This window comes from Argiope bruennichi, chromosome X1 (assembly GCF_947563725.1).
Source record: "Argiope bruennichi chromosome X1, qqArgBrue1.1, whole genome shotgun sequence".
In the NCBI taxonomy this organism is placed as follows: domain Eukaryota; kingdom Metazoa; phylum Arthropoda; class Arachnida; order Araneae; family Araneidae; genus Argiope; species Argiope bruennichi.
This window is the reverse complement of record NC_079162.1, coordinates 98112715-98134693: the sequence shown is the minus strand read 5'-3', so window position 1 is coordinate 98134693 and position 21979 is coordinate 98112715. Positions and strand designations below refer to the sequence as shown.

At 28.6% G+C, this 21979-nt stretch overlaps 2 protein-coding genes across 3 annotated transcripts in view; one reads left to right on the top strand and one right to left on the bottom strand.

Annotated features, from left to right (window-relative positions):
* LOC129958229 (zinc finger protein 26-like) overlaps window positions 1-10936 on the bottom strand; it is a 32895-nt gene extending 21959 nt beyond the window's left edge. The window contains exons 1-3 of one of the 2 annotated variants that reach the window (XM_056070517.1): window positions 10756-10936; window positions 7136-7257; window positions 6822-7036 (exon numbers count right to left, since the gene is read on the bottom strand). The gene's annotated coding sequence lies outside the window, so the exon portion shown is untranslated. Of the gene's footprint in view, window positions 1-6821; window positions 7037-7135; window positions 7258-10664 lie in introns of both variants that reach the window. The other variant, XM_056070518.1, reaches the window with a different exon arrangement.
* Window positions 10937-13885: 2949 nt separating this feature from the next.
* Window positions 13886-21739, top strand: LOC129958251 (histone deacetylase complex subunit SAP18-like). Its single transcript, XM_056070559.1, has 3 exons — window positions 13886-14180; window positions 15266-15372; window positions 21317-21739. Exons 1-3 carry the CDS (start codon window positions 14106-14108, stop codon window positions 21591-21593), a joined length of 459 nt encoding a protein of 152 aa, XP_055926534.1. The 5' UTR covers window positions 13886-14105; the 3' UTR covers window positions 21594-21739.
* Window positions 21740-21979: the final 240 nt, after the last annotated feature.

Below are 21979 nucleotides of genomic sequence, written 5' to 3'. Positions count from 1 at the left end.
CTTTAAAAGAAACGAATCCTAACCATTTAAATTAAATTTCAATCCTTTCTATTAATATGATTTTATTACAATGCAATTTCCATTCTGTTTTAATAAAAAGAATGCCACAAAATTTATTTGATTTCTTGATGTAATTTAACCATAATGTTATATTATATATTTTAATTATTTTGAAATTATTTTATTGAAATTTAAAATATTGATTAACATCTCCGAGGAATAATGTATTCCTTGTTTCAATTAATATTTTTTTTATCTAAATAATTCTTTTGACATTCTTTTAATTGAACAATCTTTGACCTAAATAATTAACAAGATTCTAAAGCTAATATGGGCGATCGAAACTGGTGAATTAATCTATCAAAAGAAAAGTCTTTCTGAAAGGAACATCATATCAGGCTTTATAGAGCATTTCATTAATGTGCTTTGGGATTACAAATTTATAGCAGTTCATATTAACCCGTTTCCGCCCAGCGTCATATTTATAGGACAGTTCATTTTCACCATTATAAATAAAGCTATTCTACGTTTCGTCTATTCTTTTTGTGCCCCCTGAAGAGTAAGGGTTTCACCCTACTTACTTAAACCGATTTGGACCGGATGGAAGCATTTTTCAGCCAGCTGCAGACACGTAAACTTCGCCATTTTCATGATTTTTTCTTGCTGAATTTCATTGTAATCGTACGAAAAGGTTTTAAAGGAAAATTTAAATATTTTTTCAGAATTTATATTTCAGATATTCTATTATCAGACATCTTATAACGTTTTAAAATTATTTTTACTTTTAATAGTTTTAATTACAAATTTAAACTACTGTCCTAAAAATAGGGCGCTGGGCGGATTCGTTAAATTTTCTGATATGTAGTTTATTTCATAGGTGCTCAAGATGTCGCGGATTTTTTTTTTTTTTTAAACTGCCGAGGAAGTTGTAGAATATCTATTTTCGGAGTAATTAGAGTCTGAAATGATTGCTTTACCACCTGAAGTAGATGAATTAACAGATGAAAAAGGTTTTGATGACACTGAAACTCGGGTATAAGATGTGGGCATTATGTGGGAACAATGATTACTGCTATAATTTTGATTTGTATTGCGGCAAGGAAGTTGTCGGTGCTGCTTCTACCGTGGTTCTTTCAAAAGAGTCCTTGGAAACTCGAGTTGTAAAAAAAATTCTTCAGCCAGTTACTGATCCCAAGAGTCATATAGTTTATTTTGATAATTTTTTTTAATTTCTAAAATTTGTTAGTTGACCTAAGAAAGAGTGGATTTCGAGCAATAGGAACAATAAGAAGTGATAGAATACAGCACTGTCCCCTTGAAATTGATTCTACTTTCAAAAAGACTAGCCGTGGTTCACATGATTTCTACTTTGATGTGAAAAATAAAATTACTGCGGTAAAATGGAATGATAACAAATGCGTTACACTTCTGACAAATTTTGACATAATTGAGCCACTAACATCTGTTTCAAGGCGTGTAAAAGGAAAAGCTGAAAAAAATAAAATCGGAACAGCCATGTCTTGTAAATAATTATAACAAAAACATGGGTAGTGTTGATTCTCATGATTGGCTTTTAGAGAAGCATACCATAAATATCCGTGGAAAAAAAATGGTATTGGCCAATTTTTACCCGAATTGTAGACATGGCTGTTGTAAATACCACAACATGGTAAATGCAGAAAAAAAGAGTATCAAAGAAATAAGGAGACATATCCAGAATAAGGAGACCTATCTAAAAAAAGTCAACACAGGACAAAAACAAATCGGTAGACCAAGTTATACAATTTCATCTCGAGTGAAGGAAATAGACACTGTTAGACGTAATGGAGTTGGCCATATAATTGGTGAAAGAGAAAAACAAAGACGATGTCAAATGCAAAATTGTTAGGGAAAACCTCTTACATTTTGAATGAAATGTAATGTAACTCTATGTACCAAATGTTTTCCAAATTACCATAAATAGTGTGAATATGTTTAAACTTAATAAAAAATATCAAATTTATTTGTGTTTCATTTTATTTTGCATTAAATATTAAAGTTCAATTGTTTGGGAACAGAAACATAATCAAGTAACCAAAAACAAAGGAGAAGTACTAAGAGTTCAATAATAACCATATTCGCCCAGCGTCCTATTTATAGGACAGTAATTATCTCGGATCCTAAATTAATGGTGTGGAGTTTAATTGCATATTATATTTAATTTAAGTGTTTAGAACATAATTTTAAAAGTTTTTAACAAAATTTCAATTTTAAATTAAGTTCGGCGTTAACGGGTTAAGAAATTCATAAGAAACCCAAAAACTTCTAAAAATTTTAAAAATACAGATCACTTACACACTTTTTGAAGCCAAAGACATAACTTTTATTCTTAGATTTATTTTGGAAAATCAAGTGTAAACACTTTGTCGTGATAGATTTTAGATTTACTTTTAATCATTCAATTCCTGAAGTATATTTCGAAGAATATATGGTAAAAGGATGACTGACTGCTAATGCATGTCAATGTCTCGTATGTAGATCATGAAATTCTGTATTAATCGATAAATATTATAAATTATTACAATTCTAAATATGAATAATAATAATAATACTTTTGTAAACTGCTTAGTATTCAATATGCACAATTAAGTAAAAATTTTGCTAGAAAACATATTTAATTTCACAATTATTTGGTTTGTAAATTTTGTATGCAAATTTTCCATACCAGGTTTAGAATGCTTTCTAAAATTTTGGCAAGTCATATATCACATATACAATCTTGATACGTTCATATTATATTATGAAAAATAATAATTTGAAGGAAAAATTTTCTATTTATAATGCAGACCAACAATATATATATATATATATATATATATGGTATTGTTTTAACTTGCTTTGGCACTATTTGTATGTAGGTTTGAATTAAGAAAACAGTTTTTCCTTTATCAGTTCTACTTTTTAAAATTTAATACAGCTAAATTATGAAATATTTATAATTAAAGAATAAATTATTCCTCAAACTGGCAAATTCTTTAAAAAGACATATAAATATATATAATGATATTTTTAAATCTAATTTGAATCCTAATTAATTTCCTAATATTTAACTTAAATTGGTCCATGTTAACTTCATTCTTGGGTGTTCCCTTGTTTCATGATCCAATTCCCACTTTTTATTTAATTATTTTTAACACAAACTCTAGAAGACTAGTGGTTTGAGCATTTTCTCACGCTCTAAGCAATGGGATAAAAGTCCCTAATGCTTGCAATATTCTTTTAAAGATACCTATTCCCTTTCATGGGTCTACACATTTCAAAGGGATCCTTATTAAAATCTCATAATCAGTAATCAGCGAAGGGAAATCTTGTATCACAATGTGAACTAACATCTGTTTTATCATTGCCTCTTTCCTGTACATATTATGATTCTTACAGTGGATTAAATCAAAGTTAAAATTTCATGTTTCTTCTTTTCGACCATGCATGTGCAAAATTATGTTTATATACATATAAGCATTTGTTCTTGCACAGGAAATCATGTGACAATTGAGAGAAGAATGATATTATAGCTTTGGCCAACCAGAAGATTTAAAATCACAACATCAATAGGTAATTTGTGTATACTTAAAAATGGTTAACATTCTCTTTGTACAATAAAAAGTCTATGCAAAATATCATAGTTTTGGATGCCCTTGAAGTAACAGAGCTAAACAATACTAATGAATTGGAAAACAAAGACTTGCGAGAGAAAATATAGCTGATGGAGAAGGAAATGCCATTCCTGAACCATTAATCAGATGAGACAAAATCCTCTTACCGCTATTGCATATAAAGATAGATTTATAAAAATAGTTCATGAAAGCTTTTGCTTAAGATAGCCCTTGCTTTAGATACATTGGACAAAAAGTATATAGTATAAATATTAAAACGTTGAAAGCTGCATGTTCTTGTGGTCGTCAAATCAGACAGCTCATAATGATCTCATTTCATATATTCTACGAATGAGACAGTATGGATCTCATTTGTCCTCATTATAAAGAGTTTATTGAGCAACTAAAAACCTGTTAACTATGCTAATTTAGTTAAAATCATGCTTAGCAGCTTCAGAGACATTGATTATAACATTAATATAAATGTTCATTAAATGCTTACTCATTTGGACCTTTTACATGAAAACTTTCGTAATATTGTACAAGTAAAAGGTGAAGGATTTCATCAGAATAATAAAGCTGAATGATTTCATCAGAATGATAATTGAGGAACCATAAAAGGGAAAAATGGTACGAAGGCAGATTCTTGTGGAATTTGCAAAAAAGCCTAAGTAGAAAAATTCACTGAAGAATATCAAATAAAAGAAACTTTAGAAGTAGAAAAAATAACTTTAACTTTCATTTTATACTTTTTATATTAATTTTCAATTAAGCTATTGTAGATTCAGATGTGTTTCCTTTTTCTCTTTAACTGATCAAAATGTTTAACAAATTTATGAAAGAAAATATTCAAATTAATACCTGTATCCCAATCCAGACAGTATAAATAACATTACAATCATATCTGACAAATAAGAGCTGATGGGTGAAAACTAATATCATATTTGGTTTTAGCATATCAAATATACATTAAATCATGTAAAAAATTCCAAACACCCCAATGATGAGCTGTGTAATCCATACAAACAAACAACAAAACAAATCACACTAATTAATAACAATAACGCATTCTCTTTCTCAAAAAAATATGCTCAAGTACTCAACTCCTTTCATTGAATCCTATTGTTAAAAGTAATATTTGGAATTACTAAATTCCATTGCTTTTCAAAGTTTTTTTTTTCATTTAATATTAAATTTCTTAATTTATAGTCTTTTTCAAGACTGAAAAGCAAGTGACTCTCCCTTCTCAAGCATTTTGGATTGTTTTAATTCAGGTTAAAATAAATCCTGAGAAATAAACATATATTTAATCGATAGTATAGATTTCTTTTAGGAAAATATATTTAAAATCAAACTCTGAACTAAAGACATTATAAAAAAATCTTTACTGATATATATCTTTCTTGTTTATTTTAATTTGTGTCAATCATATATTTATCAATAATATAAATTAACCCGTCCCAATGACCTTTTTTCTTTGCCTTTTGATTTTGGTAAATTAAAATATTTTTGGAATTGAAATTGATTTAAGAAAAGAAATCCATTTATGTCATTAAAAATATTTTGACTCATTACTCAATTTTATTAAATAGTACAGAGCAAGACATTCCATTATGATTGGTGATATAAAACTGACACATCTTGATTTTTTGTTTCATTAAAACAAAAAGAAAAGAAAAGGTAAGAATCAACAACAACCTTTTTCTCAGTTATTGTTGAGACCATATTGCTATCTTCAAAAATAATTATAGATTTGATGGTTTAAGCTCTATTATTATTAAATATTTTAAAGTGCTTATAAATTTTTTTGTGATTTTGAAGTTAGTAAGAGATAGCAGCTTTAATCAGAAATGGTAAAATAACTACCACCAAATTTAAAATTGATGAATTTAATACTGAGTATACTTTCCATGACTTCAGAAAGGATTAACAAGAAAAAAAAAAAAGCCAAGCAATTATTTTTTTATTGAAAATACTATTAGTTTAATCTATTTTTTACAATTTACATGCATCATTCATAGATGGCAGGATATAAGAGCTGCGAGTTCATGAGTTCAGATGAATACTCATGAACTCGCAGCTCTTATACAAAAGTTATAAACTAACAATGAAATTGTCAGTAATGAATTCTGAAGCAAGCATCATTTGTTGCTTACACATATGCAAACTATAAAAGAAGAAGAAGAAGAAAGAGATGGAATGAATATCAGAATGGAATTTTAAGTCATATACTCTACCCAGAGCGGGCCTTCTCTATAAAGGGGCCTGGGTGCAAAATAAACAAAAACAATTTGGGGCCCTAAATTTTTTGTAAAGTTAAAAAAAAAAATTATACACATGAATGTATATTACTATTGTATGTTTATTTAATGCAAGATTTTATTTTTGCTATTTATTACTTCGGAAAAATTACAATTTTTTTCAATATCTTATTCGATGCTTAATATAGCAAGTGCATTTAAGCTTTCTGCATACATGCTTGACTGAAGGAAATTCTTTATTAATTTGCTGAGAGAGCACTCAGCATTCTTTGTAGTAACTGGCAAACGTAAAGAAAAGTTTTAATACAGGCAATATATTTATAAATAATTCATTATTGTTTAATATGTATTGAAGTATGTCGTGCACATTTTTTACATCATTTTTATTTGAAGTCAAATCCCGTAGCAAACCAATTTCCTGGATTATGTTTTAATATACATCAATGTTATAAAACTTTACAAAGTTTGTGGAACATTTTTCTAATTCATGTTTTTCTAAATTATTGAAATTACTTCCTAGAAAAGAAAACATATCAACTTGCAATTTCATGAAATTTTGCCTTCCTTCTCTTTCCTTTTCTGCTAATTTTCTTTTTTGACATCCAAAAGACTATCTCCATGACATGGACATGATTAGATATAACAATATTAAACATTTTATAATATGAATTTTTGAAATACTATATGCAATCTTACTTACATATAGTATTTTATATATACCTGGGTGTTAAAGTTATATAGGTGAGATAAATGACCGTAAAACTACTTACCTTAGGTTTATAACAGACACACAAGTTTGTAATATCACACAGACACACACGTTTGAATTTTTGAAATACTATATGCAATCTTACTTGCATATAGTATTTTATATATACCTGGGTGTTAAAGTTATATAGGTGAGATAAATGACTGTAAAACTACTTACCTTAGGCTTATAACAGACACACAAGTTTGTAATATATCAGTAAATTTCGTATACTTCTGAACCAGTCAATTTTTCCAGTTAAATTTCTTCCTCTCTTTTTTCCATTTCGTTATTATTCAGAATATTAATTTAGTTCTTGATCATGTTGGGCCCCTTCAATCCTGGGGCCCTGGTGCATAGCATCCACCACACACCCCAGGTGGCTAGCCTTGACTCTATCAATAATAAAAAACATTTTTCCATCAATCTCTATTTATATTATTCATTTTGAACTTCTAGTTAGAGAGGATAATTTGTTGCTTAAGAATACTTACTGTCTGTAAGATAAGATAAGATAAAATATAACAGTGCTGAGATATTTCACTTTTTGGTTCCTTTATATTTCCATATTCATAATTTCAAAACACCGGAGATTTACTGTAAGAAGTTTTAGCTCCTAAGAAAATATATCAATAAGATATCATGATTATTAATCTAAAGAAAACAAACACATTTATTTAAAAATAAGTCTTTTACATAAAATAAATTGCAACATAAACATTTAATAATCAAAACAATTAATTTAATATGATCAATAAGACATGAAGAAAATAGAATATCTTCAATCAAAAGGAACTTCAAGTATCAAATAGGCTTAAGTAGTAGATAGTCAAAATCCAAATTCTAATTTCAAAATATTTTGAAATTAATTAAAAAAAATAGTTAATAAAAACTATAATTTCATGTAATTTGAGCTTTATAATTTGTTCATTAAAATGTTTGCTTATAGGAAAATAAAGCTTTATTACAATAGCATGCCACACAATAAAGAGTGAATCCAAAATCTTTAACACAGAATTGTTATATACTATAACATATTGTTTGTATTTGTTTTACAAATTGTTTTATATTATAACATGACATAAAAATTATATGATAAAAAATTTCCCTATAAACACAGAAATAGAAACAACTCATTAATTATAATTTACTAAAACCATGTACAATTAATGTCTCTTCCTCCTTCCAAATTCCTACATAATGATTAAGTTTGGAGAATAAATTTTTCTTCAAGATTGTTCACTTTTATTTTGGACATAACACACAAATATATGTATTTTATTATTACCTAAACCTATCAACATATATTCATTTTATAGATTTTTTTTTATCTTTTAAATATAATATTCTCTTTCAGACAAATCATATTGAGTTCATTAGAACAGATAAGACAAGAAAGGACAAAAATTTGATGTAATTCAATGTAGCACTTAAGTATGTATTTCAAGAAATGAAATAACAGCATTTAAAAAATATTTAAATGGCATTTAACAACAATAGTACAAAATAATAAGGCAATAGAATGAATAAACAACTAAAAAAAGATTCCAGAAGGGTAAAGTTTTTCCATATATCTAAAAAGACTTGGAGTGGTCATAGTAACTGCAATTTTTAAATGATCTAAAAAACAAATTTCTTTCATGAGTTTTTTTTTGGTAAATAAATTTTTATAATATATTTAATTATTATTATTATTTATTTTTTCTAATTTTCTCTTCTGATATGCCATCAGAGGGTTATTTATTATAAAGAAAAAACCTCAAAATTTTACTTGAATGCAGTTCTCTCTTTTTTGGGTTTAAATCATTTCAGTAATTCATACATTTCCCTGTATAAATATGGAACTTTATTTCATAAAATTTTGGCTAATTTTAAACATATAAAGAAAGAAAGAAGGGAGGGGGGAAGAACTGTCAGTTTCTATTAGTTTAAAAAACCTAGTTCATATTATGAAATAGTTCTGTCAGGTTGCATATTACATGTTCTCCAGCATTTCATCAATGCATCTAATTGCATTTTTTCTGAAATATGGAAAGGCATTCAACAAGCATTTTGTTTGAACATAAGCTACTATCTTAAATTTAATCTCCAAGGTTATCCAGTTTCTGTGGCCTATAGTATATATGCAGACTAAATATTTTCACTTAGATTGTTGATTATCATTGTGTAAATTGACTATCATTGTGTTTCGACCTGCTTTGTAACAAAGCAACTAATTTTCATTAAACATGTTTCAGATCTCTGTTACTAAAATAAATTGATCTTCAAATCCTATAGATTTGAGTTTAAACTGTATATATTTCAAGATTTCTTTATACCAATTATGAAACATTATTTTAAGAATAAAGTTTAGATATCAAGTCTCACATCACAGATTGTTTTTATTTATCTAAAGATATAAATTAAATAACCTGCTATTGCATCTTATTTTTGTTCATTTTGAAAAAAGAGACCTTTTCAAAATTTTTTTACAGTATACTACTTTACTTCTAAACCTATTCTATCTTTTTCTACAAATTGTTTTTCATGAAGTACATGCATGCAAGATATAGACATTTATCAATAAATGTTCTTCATTTTTTAATTCATAAAAGAAATTGCTTTTTGCAATTTCTTGCAAATAAAAAATCAGTATATGGCCACTGAAGCTTACTCACTGCCATCATTTAGAATATATTCGTCTTGAGATGAATAAAATTTTTAGATCTGAACTAGAATCTTTTTCACATAAATTCTACGCTTATAAAATTTTTTCGATAGATTTCTTTTAACAAAGCTTTTTTGAGATGTCACAAAGGAAAATATATTCAAACAGGTGAAGAAATAAGTAAATTAAAATTAAAATAGCCATAAGAAATTAATATTAATCATTCGAATAATGTGCTTTCAAGAACAAAAAGAGTTGTAGATGGCCAACAATTACATTTTACCTCCTTCTCTAGTTATATTTATCCCTTCCAATCAAATCATATTGAAATGCCTGGGAAATGAAAGACAAATAATGCACAGATAAATTCAAAATCAAATAGAATTCACATCATTGTAATAATTTTCAGCAATCTTAATGAATACAGTCTGTCTTTCTAGATATATGCATTTATAATGAACGAAAACAAATAATTTTTACTCCACACATTTCTTATGAATAATTAGAAAAAGCTCATTAACAAATAAAAAAAAATCAAAGAACAAGAAAGGAAAACATGAAAGTTTGAAACTTGTTTGCAGTCAAAATAACTTTTCTCATCTTTTCAAAGTTAAAATATACAAAAAAATTGATAAATTTTGGAAAAAAAATGCAATTCCAAAAAAGGCTAGGTAAAATTTTGTTCTAATTTTTCATAGTATATATATTTTTTAAGGGAATAACCTTTTAACCTGTTTTTATTATATAAAGGAATTTCTCTAGTAGCAAATTACAATAAGCAGAATATTGGTATAAGAAATCTGTGGTTTAGTTATTAATCATTTTTGCAATTATCATTCAAGAACTACTTGCAATTAGACGATCAAAGTAACAAAATTTTGTTAATTTACATTTACATACTTATAGATATATATTTATACAAAATTATTTTACTAGGATACAAATTATTTTACTAGGATTTGATTTGCTCAGTTTGCTATAATTTTCATTTGAAAAATAAAAGTTTTTTTAACCTGAAATGAATATTGAATGTTATAAGTTGAAAAAAAATTCAACAAAATAAAACTTTTACTACACATTAATCATTACAAAGTATGAGTGTGATGCAGTCTTATTATAAAAGCAATCATTGCTTCAACAAAAATGTATTATTTAAATGAATATTATATATATTATAGTGATATCAGATACATTATATAAACATTCGTGTATTTTTGGGGAAATAAAGTAGTAACTAAATTTGTAACTCTTCTTAAGATTTCTTAACTGATGGCATAAATATTGAATTACCAATGATAAAGGTTATTTTTTCCTCTTTTTTTTGTAATTAGACATTAAAGAAAAACAAAAAAATTAATAAAAATTCAACTACGAACTTCAAAATGACAAACAGATGTGAACTGATAATGGTATACATAATTCTTTCGTGAGAACCAACACATTTTTGTCATCATTCGATCGACTTACTTAATAACATCAACTTTTTTTAGCCGACTAAACAAACAATTTCCGTTAAAACGTTTGCTTGAAATCGAATCAACAGAGAAGTTTCTTCCATTCATTTTCATTTTCAGGTCATTTCAAATAGTGCTTTGAGATTTATGCTTGCCATTCGGTCGTTGCAAGAAGTTTGTTTCGAGAGATAAGATGAAAGAAATAAACAAAGAGAAGAGTTGTTCGCGCGCGAACTGCTCGAAAAGAACGAAATATCTAAGAGAAAGATGTGAACCAATTCACCATTTTCTAAAGATATCATTCGTTTTCGAACGAAAGTGTGGATAGAGCTATTCTACTTTGTGAAATGAGTGGATCTTGCAATTCTCTTTCGCGAACGACCTTGGAACTTGCTATTCTATTTTGGAAACCGCTCAGAATTGAAGTTTGGTCACAGGAAGGGTTAGAAGGAAGATCATTTTCTGAAATGGGCTTTCGTTCGGGAACGACTGGGTTGGTCCAGCTATTTCTGTTCCTGAACCATTATGTAGATGAAGCTATTCCTTGAGTGGACAACTGTGTGGACCCTGCTATTACCGTTCGCGAACATCCGAGTAGAATTTGCTATTCTCGATTACAAACCACTCAGACATACGGCTTGTTATAGAAAGAGTGAAAATGAAGAGTGACTTGGAGGGGTTGCAATTAGAAATATAGTTCAGTTGAAAGATCCGACTCAAAGTCGGTCGTTCATCATTTTGATTCGTTGGTTTAAGTAGTTCACGAACGAACAATTAGGGATTGAAACCCCACTCTTTCCTTTTTGATGGCACAGTTTAGCCAAGAATGTTTCTTGCGCCAATAAAACACAAAAACCAACTTTTCTTTTTGAACGAAATAAAATGTCCTTCGTTTGCGAAAGAACGAATCGGACTATTTGTTTGCAGAATGAGCGTAACGAATGGAGTCTTACGTTCATAGTTTGTCACTCACTATATCACTGACCAAGCTGGTACTTTTAAGAGGTACGGTATTTCCATGATATTGAGGCACTACTGTAGTACTTTCCGGTTGTATTGAGTAAAGGTGGGTTCAAACGAGGCTAACAGTTGCGCGCAATTGTTGTCTTTCTGCTATTGTCTCCGTGTGAACAGTTGAGACAACGTCGATGGGACAATGGCTAATAATTGTCCCGACGGGACAACCATTTGCCATTGTCCTGTTGCAGTTAAGTGATTTTCCTGAAGTAGGCGTAATCTTCTATTGCGCGCAATAGTTGGCTTCGTGTGAACCCACCTTAATAGATGGAGACTAATTGTGGGGAAATGTGACAGAATACATGCTCAGCTATTTTTCTTCATTCTCGGGAGCTTTTTGTGATTGGAATGAGTGTGGGGGGGGGATATAGTATTTCACACAAACAGTAGTAATGCGATTACATATTACTCTGATCAATCCCTCTTCCTGCCGCATTTTCTTTTGGGGTTACTGAGTGAAATAAAAGAATGACCCGGATTTGCGATTGCTTAAAAATTATTCAATTGTTTCCGATGCGGACGAAAGGTTTTTCCTCTTGAAGGCAATGGATTCGTTTTATTAATGCAACCTAAATTTTTGTCCAATAAATGAATTCTTTCGACAGTGACGTTGCTTGATTGTTGGTGATCTCCCACAAATACTCTAAAAAAAAATTCACACATCATATTACTAATTATATAAATATTTCATTTTCTGATATTCCAGATTATTATTCATAATACCGTTATTTGGCTTTAAAATATAATATAATTTAAAAGGAGTCAAGAAATAATTTAGTTGTTTATCTATATTTTTATATAGCAAAATTAAAAGAAGACTTGGCCGTTAGGATTTGTAGTTTTATTTTGTGCTAATCGATTGGCAGTGTTTCTCTGAATAAATTTGTTTTTCCGTCTTCGAGAATATGATAATAACAGTTTCTCCATTTTCGAGAATATATGCAATTATAACATCTTTAACCGGGACCCTCTCGAAAATTGACAGTCTTACCCCTTTTAAATTATTTGCTATTTTCCATGAATTGAAGCGGTAAGAGATGCGCGAGGATAGAACCTGGGACGTTATGGTTAGCACTCCAGTAACTAAACCATTTTACCAAAACGATCGTTCGGGTAGAAGAGTTGTTAACTGGCTTGTATGCTATTCACCACAGCATAATCAGATGTATAGTTTTATAAATAGTTTGGCATAATAATGTTTATAGGTCGGCAATCTATGAATTATATGATGCAATGGTGTAGGTAAACCATTTGACAAGATTTTGCAGTTGGCACGTCGCTTTTTCTTGAGTAATTGGAGAGAAGAAAGGATTTTTCTAAATTTAAATTAGATCTTTAAGACAATAACATAAATAAAAATTTTGTCGTTTTACTCAGCAATTTCTGAGCACATTATTCCCCAAAACTATTCAGTACCACTTTAAAATTCAAATAATATTATAGTACACCACAACTTTTTGATATCATGACATAATTTATTAAATAACATTGCAAAAGCTTCATGACTAAATTTGCGTTTTCTAAGTGTTATATCTCTATATCAAATTTCATTCATCCAGCTATTCCAGTTTTTTACTATAATGTCTATAACCAGAGAGCCAGTCATAATTTCAAAAATGCTTTTGGGGGGGAGGGAGAGGGGGGACTTGATGTGGTATAAAATCAAGTATTTCCTTAAACTCTTTGAAAGCTTAAAAAAATTGCAATTGTCAAAAAATTTGACTTTAGGACAGTTATATTTTTTGACAAATGTTTTTCTTTTTAGATTTGATATACGAGAAAATGATAATTATATCATTTTTCTCTTTCTCTTCAAGCTGTTTTCGAAAAATGAAACTTAAAAAATAAGCTCTTCGAGCTTGTATTTTCTGTTTTTCTCAATGTATTCAACAATAACAAAAAAAAGTGTCGTTTCCCGATAGAAACTATTTACAAACAAATTGAAAACATATATACTTAAATATGATCACCACTAACGTAGTTTTGACTTTTCCAGTGAGATATTAAAATAATCCAAATTAGCAAGTGCCACACATTTGCTCGCGAAAGGAAATAATAAAGTCTACACAGTTGTATACATGAAGGGAATAGTTGCATCCATACAGTCGTTCGTGAACGAGAATAGCTGGATCCACACTGTGGCGTGGGAACGAAAATACCTGGATCTGCCGCGAATAAACGATCATTTCAGGAAATGGTGAACTGGTACAGTTCGCGAACGACACATCTTGAATTTTTACTGTTTGTAACAATTCTTAACACGTTGTTTTGACAGTGAGTGGTGGGATATAATATTTGGGAAGTTATTACCTTAGTTGTATTTAACCTACCTGCTTTTGTTTAATTATGTCGAAAAAATCTGGTGTGGTAGGGTCAGTGATTGAAGAAAAGCGCGTCAGCAACCGTATCAATAGAGACCAGGTTAGAATTTTCTATTTGCAAATGTTGAATGTTTTTCTTCAATTGTAAACTTGCTACATTTAAAGAAATTTCAGTACGACTAAACTCAAAAGCTTAAATGAGATAATAGCGCATAGAACTTTTTTTTTCTTGGGTTTATCCTCATCATTACTGTAGCGATATAGAAAAAAATTTTGTCCCTCAATATTTTTCATACCTTTTTAAATGAATAAAGTTTCGTAGAACTTCGCGGGAAAAAATAATATATTAAAGGCTTACCAATGTGTTTCAAATAAGCTGCACAATATGTTCTTTTTTTTTTTTTTTTTTTTCAGATTGGCATAATTACTTCCTTTGAAATATACGTAATGTTTTATCATGTTTGTATGATTTGGTGGAAGTGATAATAGTGTGGCTTTATTTAAATCATTGACAAAATTAGGTGTTACAATTGGCAATTGTTTTCTCTAAAAAGTTATATTTCTTTTTTATGTAAATGAGTATTTGAAATTTAAAAATTTTCTTCTTGTAGATTCTTGCGAAAATTTATGAACATTCATAGGTTATTTGTTGTAGAGCTAAACATAAATAGAAATTTTTAGCTTTGTCTCTTCAAGTATTAAATTGATTTAATTATTTCTTCTGTGAAATCTGGAGTAAATTAACAGAATTAACTTTTATTTTTGATTAAAAAATTTTTCTTCTTTGTATCCTCAGCTTATAGAATTAAATGCCGTTTTATAATTTAAGTATAAAAAAAATGTGGCTATGAGTTTTAAGATATCATGAAATATTTTTCATTTTTTGCATTTGTGTATATCTTCTAAAAATTGCTGTTTTTTAAACATCTTTGATGATGCTAAATATAAGTACTAATATGAGGCTAAGTGCTTAACCTTTTTGTATATAAATTTATAAATATCTTTTTGAAAAGGCAGTTTCAAGGATTAAATGTAGTTTCATATAATTTTTTATTCATATTCTTTATTTGTGGGCAAACTAGTGCATGTCCTGTTAAACTACTGAAGTTTTCATTTGATTTTCTTTATGTTCTTCAGAATTGAACTGTGTATTATTTTGCGATTTATCTAAATATTTCATTTTAGACATGCCCTATGCTGCTGAGAATATTTGTTAGCTCTGGGAGGCATAATTCAGTGAATGATTTTTCTAGAGGAAGAGTTCCTGGTAATGAGTTTCAAGTGCATACATGGTAAATAATTAAGTTATTAAAATGTGAAAAGCTGATTTAAAATTTATTTTAATATTACCCTTTGAAAAAAGATTTTGAAACTAACTCTATTTTACATTTTAAAAAATTCTGTTTTATAGTCAAATTGCATATTATGGTTCAAGCAACTAAAGTGTCAAATTGAGCAAGGAATTGAAGTTAAGTATCTAAGAAGTTATTGATAATAAAGCATTAATAGTCAGTCCAAGAAGATCATTGACATTATTGTTCAACTATTGATTATTATAGGTTTTATATTTTGCTTTTCAACCAAAGAATGTGATTATTTTAAAGAAGCTTAGCAATATTAATCATTGTAAATCTCTTTTTTAAAAAGATTATTATGAATATCTGCCTTAGATTTCAAATAAGCATTTTGTAGATTTCAGTTTTATTTTAAAAGAATATCTGATTGAAGTAAATATTAGGGGGAGGGGGGTGAACAGCATCCTTTACAGCTTTATACTAACATCATTATTACAAAGCAGATGTAAATTTTCTAACAACTGCTTGAATAGTAGTCGTTTTCTTAGAAATTTAGAAATGAGTTATGAAAATGATTTTGTGATCTTATACCCATATTAAGCAGAAAATGTGGATACTTTTTAATATGCTGTTATCTTTTAATTTATTGTTTCTTTTCTTTAAGCCGAGAATATTAATGCTAGATTTTAAATTGATAGTAAATTTTGAAAAACATTTATTAATTTCTGTTATATATTTCAGCAATAAAAAAATATTGAAATCTCTAATGAAAAAGTGAGTTGTTATGTTTAACATTATTTTCTTATTGGATGGTACCCTAAAAAAGTAAATTGAAAATATTAATAGGATAATTCTAGTGAATCGGTTATACATAAGCTTTGTTTTCTTTTGGACTCATGTGGATGATGTGATTTCAACATGTTAGTAAATTTCAAATTGGCTCCGAAATTGCTTAAGCTTTATATTTATTCCAACTACCTGTAAAAAAAGTATTTTAGATTTCTTGAACATTTTGAGATTTTTTTAAAAATTTGACAATTATTTTTTTATTATTAAAATGTTTCTTTATTTTAAAATTATTGTTCTATAAAATGGAAGTTCTTAAATGTAATTTTTTTTTTTTTTTTTTTAATTTTCTATAGTAGTGGCCAAAATTGTGGAAATCTTTTGGAAAGAGTTTATTTTTAAGACTTAATGACTTTTATTAAGAGAAATTATAAAGTTATATAGCCTTTTCAAGGTAATTTTATCAAGAATTTAATTGAATAATTTTTATAATATATATATATTTGTTTTAGGACAGAAGTTATAAAGAAAAAGGAAACAAGAATAATGACATATGCAGAAATTCATACTTATAGCTGTTAATATTTAGTTTGATAATCTTTAACATCAATCGTGGCTGTGCAACACCATCCTATAGAGTTTACTAAAGCTCTTAAAGTAATAATGCAATACCTTAATGAATTATTTCTTTAATTAGTTGAGTCTTACTGCTGAGTTGTTTCTGCATAATAAGTTTCCTTACCTGAATCCATAGATGTTCAACTGGGTTCAAGTCTGGGTTATTCTTAGGCCATTGTAGAATTGAAATAAGATTGCTGTGAAACAATTTTTTTCTTATAGTAGCATCATGAAATAGAACTGAATCCTGTTGAAATAAATTTTTCATCTGGGAAAAGATAATATGCAGAAGACAGCAATTTAGTTACGAGTATTTCATTAATGTATTTTGTTATACAGCCTCAGATAATAGCACCAAGAGGGTATTTAACTGTAGGTATAATGCAGTCAGTATGAAAATCTTCTTATGTATTTTATGCCATTGTTACCAAATAATGAGATCATGATCACTCCTAATTATATTGTCTTATTGTTTTACTGTTCTATTAACATGGGTTTTTGTCCAGTTTTCAATATTTGTTTAGGATTTAAAAAGAGCTTTTTTATTAATGGAATTCTTACATTTAGATCAGATTCCTGTAATCTGCCTTGATTGGTCATTGCAATGAAATTCACATCCCATTGTCCCTATTCACTTTATAAACTCCCAGTTGATTTTCTTCTCTCACATAGCCACAGCCTTTTAAATATTCTGTCATCACTTGTTGTTGTGTTCCTTTATTTATTTGCCTTTACAATTTTGTTTTCTATTGTTTGAAATTTCTTATACTTCAAAAATCTGAATCCCTTAGATTTTCACCAATTTTCTTTCAAATTTCATTAAAGCAAAAGCCTTTTTAGTAAAATAGTAAAACTACATTTTTTTTTTGTATGATTAATCAGCTCTTTATAGCATTTCTTTTATTTCTGACGACTTACAAAATGGAAGAATATAAAAAACAGTGACCAACTTGATAACATTCTCAAAAATTATGGAAAATGACCTCCTGTTCTGCTTCCTAGACATGGTATCTATTGGTAACAAGATGCTACTATATTATCAGTCTAAACACTCATGTTCATTGGCTGCATTCAGATGAAGAGAAGCTATACCTTATCAACTACGGCAAGGTGCATTTCTTTCTTCTGATTATTAGCTATAATTAAAAAAATAAAGATAACTGAACATAATTTTTTACTTTATATTCTTAGTTAAATTATCTTTAAAATAATATATAACTTCATGGTATTACTTCAAATATTATTGCTATTACGAGTCTTCAGGTTGGCAAAATGCATTTTTTTTACTAAAAGGCTTCCACAATTTTGACCACCACTGTATATAAATTTTGATTAGATTCTTGTTTTAGTTTTAAACAAATGAAAATTTTCAAGAAATGAAGCTATTTGATTTGATAATAAAATACAGAAGCACACATAAAAACAATTGTGTATGTTTCTTTAAAAAATCATTCTGGAAAATTTAAAGAAATTTGGAAAAGCAAGGTGATTATGAAACAAAATTAATTTTCATTAAAGGGAACTAAACATAATTTGCAGGAATATAAACATGAAGCAAAAACTATGTATTAAAATTTTTCTGTGATTTTGAAACTGTTTATAGGAGTCTTGAATTTTTACTATGTTTTCATCAAATTTTGATAATATACTTCTTTTGAATTGTACTATAATCCCATTCTTTATTTATTTGAATTTAAATAAAATCTGCATTTAATAATTTGGATTTTTTTTACTCGGTTCATATGCTATCAAAATTGTATATAATTTATACCTTTTGTGATTAATCAAGCATGTAGAGGCTTGTGCAAATTCATTACAAAAATTGTCATTTCTTATTATTTGAAACCTATTGATGGCCACTAGATATTTTAATATTACTGTCATTGGTAAAATTAAAGATTCTTTAATATAAAATTAAAATGACTAATTTTTGAGTCTGTACCTTAAAATCATATAATTCGTTAACAGAATGATTCCTGTAATAAGATCATAAATTATAACTTATGATTGCAATATATGAAACACAAATAGAAAGTAATTATCAGAGTCAGGTTTGGATAAAAAGTTGTATGTTTCCAATTTGATTGATCTCATTTTATTTTGTAATGAAGTACATGACTAATATTTTAGTTTTTTTATTTTAATCTGAGTGTTTGTCACGGCATTTAATCATACCCTTAAGCAATAGTGTAATTTTTTTTAACAATAAATATGAAGCAGTTGCAATTGATTTTTTTTGTTAGAATTTTAGTGTCAGTCAGGCATGAAGAAGAAATATTTTAGAGTATATAGTTGGTTTACTTAGTTAAAATCTTTTTTCCTAAATACAAATTTCTTTTAATCTAAAATAAAATATTGAAAAAAAAATGAATTTCTTGAGGCAATGTTGCTTATTTTATTTTTAAATGTAATAAATTTTTATCAAATGCTTCATTTAGTCAGAAACTGTAAACTATGATCAGACTATAGTATGAAAAAATTTATTTGCTCTAACCATCTTTGCTACGTTTATGTTTTATATTTTACTCTGTTAACAATCATGAAATAGATTTAATTATACAATTATATGCAGTTTATTTATCTCCTTATTGAAATTGTGTACTTCTGTCATCTGTACTTTTCAACTGTTTCTATTGAGTGAATCCTTGCATCAAAAATTATCATAGCTAATGGCCAGAGCTACCTTTGATTATAATTGATATTATAGGGTATGGATATAGCAAGATACTAATAGCATTTTCAAGAAATATTAGCTAATGCCGTGATAATAGTTGCTTTCAGTGCATCAGATTGGATAAGTGTGCGTTTCCAAATATTAAAGTTATTTTTCCACTTCATCTAGCAGGAGCTCATTGAGATTGATATCAAAGGAATAAGTTGGTCATAGAAGCAATGTGAATGCTATCATGCTTGTGAAATCTGTATGGAACCAACTTTTTGTTTTTTTAAACTCCATTGCAAAGTCTATCATGCCATGCATTTGGATGTGTTTTATGATGCACTTCAATAATATTAAATTATGATTTGCCATGTTGTTGCAGCCACTATTCACTTCTTTGATTCACCAACATACTGCATTCAAAATTTTACTAATTGCCCAAGATCTAATTGTCTAGATATTATTGCATGTGAAATATTATTATTGTCTCTAGAATTATCCCTCTAATCATTCTAGGTACTATTACATGAGAAAAGTCAAGAATGCTATTCATTTTAGAAATACTGGAACTGAGACCTTTTGTTCAAATGAGGAATTTTTTGTGCAAATTATTTGAAACTATATGTTTTACTAATTTTTATATCAACATCAGTTATAATAATTTTTTTTTTCCTAAGACGGTAGACGAATAGAACATCTTACATATTTTGGTCACTTCGTGTAATAAGGCACAAAATATAAATCTTGTGTTCTTAAGCTTTTGTATATAATCTCTTTGCTAGCAGAATAAATTTCTGTGACTCCAAAATTAGAAACCATTTTTATTACCCCAAAACTAGTAAATAATAAAAAAAAATGAATCATGGGTAATGGTAAATAATAAATTTTATACGAAATAATTATTCAAAAGTTTTTCATTGAAATGTTTAAAATTATTTTCTTAAATACCTTTGTTTTTAAATAGTATAGAGGTTGAAAATAGAAGATGAGTGGTTTATACTATTGCTTTGCTATTTTCATTCTTTATTGTTATGGATTTTTTTTTCATCACCTGGTTCATTTGATAGTGGGTGTATGGTGGGAGAGCACAATCAGCAGGCCTCAGTAGAAAACGACATTTATTTACACGAAGAACAAGAGTACGCAAAGACGACGAACACAGAACAGCACACGAAGCGGCTAGACAGAATCCAGTAGGAGAGGGAATCCTCCGAGCTTCACTCTACGGTCTCCCCAACGGCTGAACTTCTCGCTTTAGCTGCACTTAACTCATTACTTCTCACAACTGGCTACTACACACAATATACGACGCTGTCTCCACAGTAGACAACGGATCTCGACACACAGCAGTTCAGCACTAGCACCACGCAACGTTGGCACTCCGCTGTTGCTTCGCCTTTTATACTTCCCGGGAGGCGGGGCTAGAAGCTTCTAGACCAATCGGGCGTATCTCGGTTCCTAATGGACGGATCGACAAAATTCTCGAAGTTTCGAGCATTATCCATTTTGTCGCCAAATTCGTCGCCAAGTCACCAAATTATCGCCAAGTTTAACGCCAAGCACTAGGATCACTGGTTCAGCATCCGATAGCATCCAATACGGATGACTGTAAATCAGTCTCTCTTATGATGGCACTATTCGTGCTGGAAAGCAAATTACACGTTTGCAGCGTTATTAATTTTTCTAATTTCTCTTATCCCTCTGTTGAAACCTAGAATAAATATAACATCTTTTTAGAAAAGACTTGCACAGTGTATCAGTGAAAATATTTTATAGTTGCCATCCTTAGATTCATAGTTTGTATGTCGTGCTCTTAATTATTTTTAATGTTAATGAAGAAAGTTTATTTTTAATAGTCATACTGTTTTCCCTCCCTAGGATGGATGTTACTCTGAAAGAATTGACTCAATTAATTCAAGTTGCTGATAAAGAAACTCGACGTAAAGATACATATTTTGATTTTGCTTTGGTGTTTCCAGACACTAGAGGTACAGGCTATCGAATGCGGGATATTGGATCTACTTGTTCAGGACAAAAAGGAGCTGATGATGAAAAAACTCTTACATCATGTCGGTTTCAGCTCGGAGATTATTTGGACATAGCAATAACACCTCCATCAAATCGACGAGAACCAGCTACATATCGACGAAGATAAAATGATTTTCGCAATTCTTTGTTAAATTTACAAATATTTTCTGTGTATATGTAACTAAAAATATATTTCATTAAAGATCCCTTTTTAAAACGCAGTATTTACCTCGTTTTATTTGTAAATGTGTTCAAATAAATGAATAAAAAGTGGCTAGTGTGAATTTTATATTATTTAATAATTTTTGTTGGAAGTTGCATACTCCAGGTGAATAATTCTCAGTTTGTGTCATTTAGGCAGAAAATAATTAATTTTTATGTGTCGTTTCTAATAAAACGGTAACCACAGTGATAAATTGTTCTTCGTTATTTTGCATCGCTTTTTAAAAGCAAGTTTTTGTTAAAAAAATTATGGTAATAAAAATATAGTTAATCCTATCATAATCATATAAC

Coding starts and splice junctions, on each gene's coding strand:
- LOC129958251 (XM_056070559.1), top strand. CDS start 14,106: ATGTCGAAAAAATCTGGTGTGGTAGGGTCAGTGATTGAAGAAAAGCGC. Junction 14,181..15,265: donor ACCGTATCAATAGAGACCAG/GTTAGAATTTTC, acceptor ATTTCATTTTAG/ACATGCCCTATGCTGCTGAG. Junction 15,373..21,316: donor GAGTTTCAAGTGCATACATG/GTAAATAATTAA, acceptor TTCCCTCCCTAG/GATGGATGTTACTCTGAAAG.